We start from the raw sequence: 11,780 nt of genomic DNA, 5'->3' as shown, positions 1-11,780 counted from the left end.
ATCATTATTAGGGTTTTAATCATCAAAATCAAATTTTTTTTAGTTAAACAAATATTACATTTCTCAAATAAAGTCATAAATTCAATTTTTATTTAGCGTTTCTCCTCGAACTATCTTGTGATCCAAAATCATTTGAGAGGGACGAGGATGGTTATTTGCTGTGGGCAAAATGGCAGCCCATTGTGTTTGACTACTAGCATTTGTTTAGTCACGAAATTTCATGACTAACTTTTTTGAAAGCTTCCCCTTTATTTGCTTTTGGATCCTCAAAAATCTCCTTGGAAAGTTATTAGGTTTACCATTCTATGGATGGATAAAATCTTTAGTAATCAAACTAGCTAAATTTTAAGAGTAAGGTGTTTTAACAACTGATATTTAATTAAAGTGATTGATTTATTTAGATGATTTTATCAATTAGTTTGATCATCTGATTAGATATCGCTATGATAAACATCTTATTGAAAAATAACTTATTCATAAGTATAAATCGTTTCAAACAACTAATTTATCAAGCATTATCATTAAATGGATTTGACCACTCAATTTTCTATTGTTCTAAAATAAGCTAAAATTGTTAACTGGCAAGTACACCTAATTCTTAAAATAATTTATTCTAAGTGTTTAGACTAACACAATCAAATTCAAATGATACACATAATAACCTAAATAACCTAAAGCCAAAAGTAATTTGTAAATAGGAGAATAAGAAATGTAGTATAAAATGGACAAAAGAAATGACTACTGTTCATTAAGATGAGGGATAATGAAATACATTAAATGTAATGATCTAAAAAAAATTGTGTAATTTGATAGAGAAAAATCGTAGAACTTTTTATTTTAATTTGTTTTTTAACTTGGTTATATTGTAATTTATATTAACTTCTTTGATTTTGTCTCAATTAATTTATTTTATTTTTCATTTTAAATCATTTAATTAAATTTACTTTATTTTTATTTTTATATGTAACCTCCTAATTTTTGATGTTGATATTTTTTTTTCTAAATACACTACTACTTCATCTAATTATTTAGTCTTCATGTTGAAAATAAATGCGACAAAATATTTTTATTTATTTATTTTTTCCTATAAAAAATTAAGACGGAGCATTAAAATACTCCGACAAAAGTGTAGTCGCGTGGAAAGTGCAATTTGACGTGTAGGTTACGGGAAACTCGTGGGTAATTGTGGGCCCCACAAAGTCAAGGTTCGTCATTTAAGAAAAAAAGTTCTAGAAATGGGAATACAAATCTGCGACAGTGACCAAAATATTCCAAAACTTCTAGTAGGTCTTATGTACTAGTTGTATGAAACTTACTTTTTTCGTTCAAAGAAAAAAAATGTTCTTTTCTTATGTGCATTTAATAAGAACAAACAATTCCTTGACAATATTTTTAGTTTTTGACAAATATACCCAACATTCTTTAACAAATAACCAATTTAAGAGGACTGTTAAATAAACAATTGTTATTTATTTCGTAGCAACTTAATTCTGATTGATTTTTATTGGGTTTTAAATTAACTAAATAAGCTAATTGTTTATAGAGATATATTTGTAAAATTAAGTACTTTTAAATTTAACTAAAAACCAAAGGTTAATAAAAAATACTAAAAATATTTTTTTCATTTCGCTTTAAAATACGTACTTTTCTTCAAATGCTAATATAGTAATAACAAATTGATCGCGAGTTGTGACCCTAAAAAAATTAATATTAAAGTTAAATAAATTAATTAATTAAAAAAATATACACTTCTTGTTTAAGGACTATTAAGACTCGATCTTTTACAATAATTGTAAATTCTTAAATAAAATAGTTAATAGTCAGACTATTTTTATTAAATTAAATCATATAAAATTATTAATTATAATTTTTAAATAATTAACTTAAAAAATACACTAATTATAGACTCATTTAACCTCTTAATTTCATATTTCACATTTGACTTGTACTTCCTCTAAAAGGATGGGCTGAACACCCCTTTTTAAGTACCACATTTAACTTGTGTATTGTCATTTATCAAACGTCCAACCCTCTCCCCTTTGTGTCGTACTTCTGTTATAATAAACCCTTTTTTCTTCTTCTTTGTACCCTTTCTCATATTCTCTCTTCTCCATTAGCGACTCCATTAACGCACTCAAAAACTTCAATCATTCATTATCAACAACAAACATGCCTTCTACGAATCTCCTCCTCGAAGAACCAATTCGCATGTCTTCCATCCTTGAACCGTCTAAATCTGTATGATCATTTTCCCCCCTAAATCTAACCTAATTTTTCCGATTTTCTTTACTGATTCTTTTTTTTTTTTTGCATCGCTGATCTTTTCAATTTTTCTGTGTTGTAGACTTTTTTTAATGCAATGACTAAGATCATTGGAACTCTCGGTCCTCGTTCTGAATCTGTTGATGTTATTTCCGCTTTGCTTAAAGCTGGAATGTCAGGTTTAAATTTTCTTATTCCGTTTTTTGAGATTTTGATTGAATTTTATAGAATATGATTGGAAATTTTAAAAATTATGTTTTTGATTGTAGTGGCTAGATTTGATTTTTCATGGGGAGACGTTGATACTCATCGCCATACACTTGAGAATTTAAAGGCGGCTGTCAAAGATAGCAAGAAACTCTGCGCTGTAAGTAACTTTTTGGTTTAAATTTCTCGCATTTGAGCTAAATTGTCGGTTTTTGGGATTGTGAATGATTTTTATATCAGCCAATTTTGAAGATGTATGAAATTACTGGATCAGTTGAATCAAAATCTTATTTGAGAGTTGATTATCATTTGGATTACTGTTTATTATGCAACTGTGCATTCTTATTCTTATGAACCATATATGTGGGTATAAATGTTTTAATAAGTATTTTTCTTAATGGCTGAAAATGACTGTTTACTTGCTCCTTGTTTTTAAAAGTCTGCTACTGTTACTAGTGGAAAATGAAACATAATGAATTTAATTGTTAACAAAATGGTGCAGAAATGAACTGAAAATAGCCTGAATAGTTTGCTTTTTATCAACATTCCATTATGGGCTTTCGGCTCCTACCTCGGCTCTCACCTTGAGAGGCTTTGGGATAGTGATACATGCAACCTTAGTAGTATTAACGAAGATGTTAGTCTTGGTAGCAAATTATTATTTCCAACTTCACATAAATAAATAGTCTATTCAATTTAATGTCATTTTAGTAATTGCTGGCTTCATCTAGAAAGGACTAATCTTTGTCGCTGTTTAGCGTTTTGTATTTTGTTCGTTGCAAAAAAAAAATTTCAGAATAATTTGGTTGCAGATGAGAGTTTTTTTCTATTATTTTTATTATTATTTAAGAGCAATGGACTATATTGTTGTTGTTTTGTAGCCCTTTTAATTTCTGTTGTGATATATGTTAAGTGTTAAGCTTAAGTTTGTTTTCTGAAGGTATAGTAGCACTTGTGGTACTTATTGTCTAACTGAGAGTTCAAGACAGTCAATTATATTTGAAATACTAAAGCTGTTTACAACATCCAGTCAACCATCACCTTATGATGAAACCCAATATTGTTTTAAAATTTTCTATCTATTCTGAATTTTCACTTGATTATATAATTTGACAATTATTTTTTGATATGCGTTTTTTGGACAGTCCGGGATAGGTATAGCATCCTTGATAATTGTTTTTGATCTATATATTTATACCTTGTCGAAATAATTCTTGGGCTACAAGTGATTTAGATCAAAGCATATTTCTTTATGTAGGTCATGCTAGACACAGTTGGGCCTGAGTTGCAAGTCGTTAATAAAACAGGGAAAGAGATTACTCTCAAGGAAAATGAGATGGTTACTCTTACACCTGATCTAGAACAAGATGCCACATCAGATGTATTGCCTATCAATTTCAGCGGTCTTGCAAAGGTTAGTAAAATTATCTCTACTTCCTTGATAGTGTTTTTAAGTCTATTTAAGATTTTTAACAATTTGAACTTGTGCTGTTTTCTGATTTCTAATGTATGTTCCTTTATATAAAATTTAATGCCCCTTTGCGCTACTTTATTTCATGTATTTTTTGTACTTCATATTTGAAGTTTTAGCTGCATTGTCGAAGGTTTCTTTCTTATTCTTTTGTCTGTTTGCAACATATATTCATTCCGTTTGTCCTGTATTCGCAAATATTCATTCAGCTAAGTTCTCAACAGTGAGCAGGTCCCAACTTCTTAGTGAGAAATTACATTACGTATTAAGTAGAAATCGACAGATGAATGTTTAATGTTTTTAGTGCTTCAGCTGCATGTATGTATTGTGGCAAAGGACGGTCTTTTAATTTGTTATACTGACTGCATATTAAATGCTTTTCAGGCTGTGAAGAAGGGGGACATGATATTCATGGGTAAATACCTATTCACTGGAAGTGAAACTACATCTGTGTGGCTGGAGGTGAGATAAGAATTCTGTAATATAACTAGTTGGATTGTTATAGTTTTTCTGCTTGGGCTTAAGTGTGAGGTTTCTTTTCCAAATACTCTACTGATGGCATGTATAAGGGTCTGTTTCTGGTGATTATTTTATGGAAACTCTAAGTTCAATGAGTTATTGTTTGTAGAAATTTTCACCTTCAATTTTTTGCGAACATAGTCGCTATGTTTTCTATCTGACTAGTGCTTGGTGTCACATACTTGAGCAGGTATCTGAGGTCAAAGGAGACAATGTCATCTGTGTGATCAACAATTCCGCAACTTTGGATGGGACTCTATTCACTTTGCATGCCTCTCAAGTTCCTATTGATATGCCCACATTGTCAGAGAAGGACAAGGAGGTGTGTAGTCCGTCTGTTGACCCAAGTGTTTCTATGAATTCTATACTTATGATAGTCTTATTTATCTGGCTTCATTTGTCCTTTTCTTGAATTTTTTTTTTTATGTGGAGGAATGTTGGATTTTTTAAAATGGATGGCTATTTTCGGTTGATACTTCCTTCCAGTTTTTGCATGAAATTAGTTTTTTTTGTGTTTGTTCCTTTGCTATTCTTAACTTCATCAATGTTTCCATAAAGGTTGTTGCTATCTTAAGTTTAGTGATGTTTATTAAAGGCATATTGACAAATTTAATGGTACTTCCAGCTCATTTTTTTGCAGAAACAAGTTATATGTACCACTCTACTGAATTTTTTAATATAAATTCGCTGAACCCTAGTTGTGCCTTTCCATCATATTGCTTAGCTAGTAGTCATGGCATATGATAAAGAACCATCAGAAAAATGACTTACAATGATATGGATAGTGTGATGTTTAAAAAGGCCAAAGGCACACTATTGTAGTTGTAAATTAGAGCTTAGGCATGAAGCTCTGATTCTTGCCTCATTTGAGTGAGGTACTTCTTGCCTCATTTGAGTGAGGTACATCTTGCCTCATTTGAGTGAGCTACCTCTGAGCAAATTAACTATCTTATGTTGAAGAAGAGGTTGCAGACACTAACAGGCATCTATTATACGTACCTCACTGTGGTTTTTTGTGCCTCTCTGGAAATGCCTTGCCCAGGTCTTTTGAATCACCAGGGCAGCTGCTTCTTGGGCTTCAGCGCCTAGGAGCGCCTTCTTAAACATTGATAATGTTATACCAGAATAGAGAGAAGGGTAAGAGAGGTTAAGCTGCCAAGGTGCCAAAGCTGGATTCTAGGGGATATACATTTGGTATGTATTTGTTTCTTAGATCATTAGTTTTTAGAATAATAGAATAGAAATTAGAAGTTTAAGAGAATATAATGTGGGAAACTAGGGAACTTATTTTTTGTATTTTTGTTTGTTCTGTAAGCATTGATATGCTGACATTGGGATGGGGGAAATATTGGTGCAACGGTTTTTATTTACTACATTTGCTCACTATCTATAATATTAAGATTGATGTTTGTTCTTGTTATGTTGTTGTCTCTGTTTCATGTTTTACATAGAATTGGTTCAGCAAAATCTCTGGAATTAGGGGATATCAGGATAGGATGGATAATTTTCTCTGTTATCTGCCGAGATGGATAAAAGCAGAACTATTAAGCAATCTGTGCAAAGAATTTTAGATTTGGAATAGTATTTAGAGCCAATTTACAGAAGATCCTATGAAAGTGTTTAGTTACAGCTCAGAAATTTCCTAATACAGTGGACTCCCTTGTCTTAAATGGAAGTTTATAGCTGAGATTGTTTAACACATAGGAATTTTATTTATTTTTATTTGTTGTCAAAGTGTGAAAATGTTTTGGTTCTTCATAGACAAAATCTTTTCTTTATATTTTGAAATGATTCCGTCTCATTTTAGTACTTCCTATGTGAATAAACAAAGTCTATGTGTGCCTTTGTGCTTTTAAAATATGCCAAGTTCTACCATAGTTTTGTGATGGATAATAATAATCTATAGATGAAAAATATGCCTACAGATTTACTTGGAGGTTGTGAAAGTTTATTTTTGTTATTTTGAATGTTATGCTTTGAGGTAAAATGTTGGTCATAGATTACGCCTAGTACGCTGCAAAAAGGGAGCAATATGATGGATTTGTGAAGAGACAGAGTTTAAACTTGAAGTTTATGCTGTGATACAATTAATTTGTTATAAGTAAGGAGCTGCAAATAGGGGATCAATATAATATGCAGGAGCTTTTCATTAAAGAAGGCATGAAGTTGTGTTTCACTTGAAACAAAACTAGGCATTTTAGTGATGTCGTATACGGAGTTCGGGCTAGTTGTTTATAAGTGAGGTAAAATGTGGTTTTGAGGATGCATAGGTGATGTTATGAAGCGTTTGAGGTCCTTGTTAATGAGATGAATAAGATGAATGTTGGTTTAGGGATGCATAGATGATATTGTTAAGCATTTTGAGATCCTTGCAAAATCTGTTGGCTGTTTGCTACAAGATGGGTTTGCCTTGAATGTTTTTGATGTCTGGGGTCAAGTATGAACACAAATTGCAATTAGTTTTGAAAAATGAAATTGCAAGAGATCATATTGTTCAGCAAAGTAGAGTTCGTTCTGATTTTTTATAATTTTCTATTTTTGTAGAAATGAACTTGATAATTAAGAATCTAATCGTTGATGTTTTATATGGTTTGAAAAATTGCATTGGGGTTACGCAATGTTGATGTTGCATCAGAGTAATTACCCATTAGTCCAATTTACATGAAGATCTTTGTCGTTGTGTTGGCTATGCTAGATTTTAACTTCAGTAGCATCTCAAACACTACTTTTGCCACGTTAGGTGTCTTGTGATATTTTTTTTTGTGGCAGTTGGTGCATTTAGTTCTTCACCCTGTTTTATACAATTTTCAGCTGTGTAATGTAGCATGGGAAGATGTGTCGTGTTAGGGAGTTGCATGTTGCGTTCTTTGGATGTTGTAGCTCTTGATAGACTGAAATGAAATTTGATTAAATTGATTTGGTGTCAGAAAAGATATTTTTGGTGGGAGTGGCGATTTAACTTGTGAAAGAGCATATTTCCATACTGTGCTTGGCCACGCTCAGTCTTTTCTATTCTCAACTTGTTTGCTTTTTATGCTTCACCTTTAGTGTTTTCACTTATCGGATGAAATTTTTGTTCTTGATAATTGCTTTTCAGATTATAAGCTCTTGGGGTGTTCAAAACAAAATCGACTTCCTTTCACTGTCATATACTCGTCATGCAGAAGATGTTCGCCAAGTATGTGATGCAGTGCAATTTCATTTCTCTAGTATTTTCCTAAATATTTCTTTAAACATATTTTTGGTTCTTGTACAGGTACGTGAACTGCTTTCAGGCTTAGGTGAACTTAGTCAAACCCAGATATTTGCAAAGATTGAGAATGTAGAGGTAATGTACAAATATTATAAGTGTTTTAGCTTACATGAATTGACTTTGTTGAGCTACTTAATTCACGTCTCTGCGTAAACCATGATGGGGACAATTTTTCAGTATCTGATTTTTGGAGTTCTGACTTCTGATTTACATTTTGCTTCGACTTGCTTAGGGTTTGACCCATTTTGATGAAATATTACAAGAAGCTGATGGCATCATTCTTTCCCGTGGAAACTTGGGCATAGATCTCCCTCCCGAGAAGGTTTTTCACTTTAGTTCTTTACATTATTGCAACATGCACAAGCATTTTGTGGGGGTATATACTCGGTTATCTGCTTTACTAATATTTTGCTATTTTCTATGAAGGTTTTCTTGTTTCAAAAAGCTGCTTTACACAAATGCAACATGGTTGGTAAGCCTGCTGTTGTTACTCGTGTTGTTGATAGCATGACCAATAACCTCAGACCAACCCGTGCTGAGGCTACTGATGTGGCTAATGCTGTACTTGACGGTGTGTAATCTTGATTATATTCCTTGCTTTAAAAATTTTTTTTGTACATTTTTTTGTCCGTCTCCTTTTACTTTTTAGTCGGGCTTAATCTCTTTCCTTAAATTATCTCTTTCGTGAACATTGACTGCACTCTATTATTAGCGTGATGTGCTACTTGTAACAGTTCGGTTTGACATTGTTGTTTTCAGGAAGTGATGCAATTCTTCTTGGAGCTGAGACTTACCGGGGTTTATATCCTGTTGATACTGTTAGAACTGTTGATAGAATTTGTTTTGAGGTGAGCTGAAATTTGTGGGACATTAGCTAAATGCAGATCATCCTGATCCCATTTTGAAATTGTTTATCTAAATGTTTACTCACATTTTCATTAACCTGCTTGCTTAATAAAATTGTAGGCTGAGAAGGTGTTCAATCAAGATTCATACTTCAAAAAGGCTGTGAAGTATGTGGGAGAGCCGATGTCTCATCTGGAATCAATTGGTTCTTCTGCGGTAATTTTCTTTATTCGAAATCACTTTTCACATTGTATGTCAGTTAAGCTATCTTTTCCAATGTACCGACAAGTTGAGCATTCTTGTCTTTTATAGGTGCGTGCTGCATTGAAGGTGAAAGCCTCTGTTATCATCTGTTTCACGTCCTCAGGGAGAGCTGCAAGGTATATTACGTTGAGCATTCTTGTCTTTTACCCCTCTCGTTTTTCCTCAGGAAAGCAGAAACTTCAAGGGCTACAGTTTCTTCTTTTGCTTGTTTTAAGTAATGTGAGTTCATTTGAAATTGAGGTAATGTCTGACGGTGAATTGGATTGATGGTACTGGACTTGTATCGGTTGATAGTACTTGGCTGTAAAATGATATTTGAGCAGTAAATTTTTGAAGCTATATTAATTCCTCAAGTGGCCCAACTCTCCTTTTTCCTCACTCCCTGTGTGGCCGTCATTATTTTGAACTTTATTTTGAATGAATTTTATGTGTGTTACAGTAAACTGCCGCGATTAATGGCTGAAATGACTAGTGTTATCTGTTGCTTGCAGGTTGCTTGCTAAATACAGGCCACCAATGCCAATTCTGTCCATTGTGATCCCTCGCCTTAAGACTAATCAATTAAAATGGAGTTTTAGTGGTGCCTTTGAGGTAAGGGGCTGGCATCTTGTATTCTAGTTAGCTAATTGTAGATATTGACTTGGTCTCCTTTTACGGGAAATCCAAACTGATAATCCTTATTTAACTCTGGTACTTTTTCCACACAAAAAGTTGAATACAATTCACAATTAGAAAGAAATGAGTTGTAAATTTTTGTAGTTTATTAGCTATCTTATTGATGGGGCTATTAAGGGTCAATTAGAGACGACCTCTTTGTTATTACAAGTGCGTACATCTGACCTGCCCAAACCCTACATAGGTGGGACCGTGGGAGCCACCTAATGAAATTAGGGTAACGGAATTGACAGATGGATTTGGTCATTTTGGTGTTTTATGCATTGTTGACTATGACTATTATACATCATAATTGTTATGGATGACTGAACTCTACAACTTATTGGACGAAAAAACTAATTCTAAAAACAGTCATGCTTCCTCAACTAGTAGTCATTAATGTTACTTGGCTAGGTTCTTCTATGTAATTTGTGTTAAGTGTAACGCTAATTGATATACAGATTACTTGAATAATTTGCGTTTGTATTCTTTTTCCCCTTTTATTTTTTGATCTTCTAAATTTCTTTTTTTCTTGATTTTTCAGGCGAGACAGTCATTGATAGTTCGAGGCCTCTTTCCTATGCTTGCTGATCCTAGACATGCTGTAAGCTTTCATTTCTCATCTCTCTCTATCGTTCTTATCATCTGATTCATTTCGTGTTCGATATTACCGGTGTCTGCAAAGTGACATATCTTAATAATCTTCATTACAAAATAATTGACAAACAAGATCTTTCACATTCTCGGAACTGATCGAATCCCTTTCCATGCAGGCCGAGTCAACAAGCGCAACAAATGAATCTGTCTTAAATGTTGCACTAGATCATGGGAAGTCATTGGGAATCATTAAACCACATGACCGCATTGTTGTTGTCCAAAAGGTCGGTGATGCTTCCGTGGTCAAGATCATCGAGTTGGAAGATTAGACTTTATACTGCCGCACTCTTGATGCTGGGAGTTAATTTTTGCAAACGGTCTTCACAAAGCCGATTTTAAGAAATTAATTTGTAGTTGAAACTCGATAGAATATAGCGTTATAACATAAAATTATCTGGACTATGTTACTATAGCTAAGTCATGGACATGCCATGACGCTCATTTTTTGGTACTTAGGCACGCGTTATTATTAACATGCCTGCGAGCGTGCAGATTCCGCCATGGAATTTTGCATTCGAGCAGAATATTTTGTTGAAATGGAATTATATGAAGTATGCTAGAAGCAGAAAGTTTTGGAAAAATGTTCCAAGTATTTTGTTGTGCATTTTTTTTTTCTTGCAGTGCATCCTTTTTCTTCAGTGAGTACTCAAATGCTGATTTGAGTATTGGAAATTAGTCTTAAAAGGCCATTACAAATAATTTGGTAGTATGTGTTAAAAGTCTATCAATGATTCAATTCAAAAAAAAGTCTGTTAATGATTCCATTTTAATAATTATGAATTTTCATAGTTTTTAAAACTTTTTTTTAAGCTTCGTAGTGTTGAATACTTGTTTGGCAATATTTAATCAACTTATTTTCAGATTTCATATCAATCATTTAAGGAAAAGAAATTGTTAATAGCTTTCTAATCTTACATAAAAGTAAAAACAATAAATGGAGAATATCAAATCAAATTAATGATGTGATAAATAAATGGTGAAAACTATTACTGACAGACACAATCGATTATGTTGAATTAGAAGAACAAACTAAAAGGACAAAACTGAAGAATACTTAATTTACAACATGGTAGATAATCTTGAAGTTGAGAGCGTTTAGATCTTCTAGATTAATACGTATTCCCAAAAGTGATGACCCATAATGTTCTCACTATTGATTCTATCTGATAATGAGATGACAAGAGAAAAGGAATATGTATAACCTAAGGACCATAAATGCTATACATATAATAACTTGTGACTAGTATTCAGCCCATCACAGAACCCAATCATAAAATAAGTCTCTACACATTTAAGGCTCACATTCTATTGATACATTTAAGCCCAAAACCTTTAGCTTTAATTAGATCACGTTAAGTAGGGCACACATACATCTTTAATTAATTATAACGAGATATAAATATTTACATATAAGCCAAACGTTGGACTTTGGTCCAACAATTAATATACTAATTGATGAAAATGAATTTCCATGATAGATGCTACTTTTAATATTAAATTGTTAATAACTAACTTGCATAAACTTAACTATTCTTGAATAAAGCAAAAATTAAGTAAAAAAATCATAAAATAATGAAAGTCTTATTCTTTCGTCTTTGTAATACGAATTTTATTCTTTTTCCGCCTAACTAACCATATAATTTTAAA

General features: G+C 32.5%; 1 protein-coding gene across 1 annotated transcript; it reads left to right on the top strand.

Moving 5' to 3' along the window:
- The first annotated feature begins 1,998 nt into the window (after positions 1-1,998).
- Positions 1,999-10,812, top strand: LOC130826761 (pyruvate kinase 1, cytosolic-like). Its single transcript, XM_057692334.1, has 16 exons — positions 1,999-2,238; positions 2,345-2,441; positions 2,532-2,629; positions 3,728-3,883; positions 4,325-4,402; positions 4,650-4,781; positions 7,557-7,637; positions 7,716-7,787; positions 7,945-8,034; positions 8,139-8,283; positions 8,472-8,560; positions 8,679-8,774; positions 8,871-8,938; positions 9,314-9,413; positions 10,021-10,080; positions 10,250-10,812. Exons 1-16 carry the CDS (start codon positions 2,170-2,172, stop codon positions 10,400-10,402), a joined length of 1,584 nt encoding a protein of 527 aa, XP_057548317.1. The 5' UTR covers positions 1,999-2,169; the 3' UTR covers positions 10,403-10,812.
- Positions 10,813-11,780: the final 968 nt, after the last annotated feature.

The sequence above is a fragment of the Amaranthus tricolor genome, chromosome 11 (assembly GCF_026212465.1).
Source record: "Amaranthus tricolor cultivar Red isolate AtriRed21 chromosome 11, ASM2621246v1, whole genome shotgun sequence".
Taxonomy (NCBI): Eukaryota; Viridiplantae; Streptophyta; class Magnoliopsida; order Caryophyllales; family Amaranthaceae; genus Amaranthus; species Amaranthus tricolor.
The sequence above is the reverse complement of the archived record's forward strand: the minus strand, read 5'-3'. Positions and strand labels throughout refer to the sequence as shown.

Coding starts and splice junctions, on each gene's coding strand:
- LOC130826761 (XM_057692334.1), top strand. CDS start 2,170: ATGCCTTCTACGAATCTCCTCCTCGAAGAACCAATTCGCATGTCTTCC. Junction 2,239..2,344: donor TCCTTGAACCGTCTAAATCT/GTATGATCATTT, acceptor TCTGTGTTGTAG/ACTTTTTTTAATGCAATGAC. Junction 8,561..8,678: donor TTGATAGAATTTGTTTTGAG/GTGAGCTGAAAT, acceptor ATAAAATTGTAG/GCTGAGAAGGTGTTCAATCA.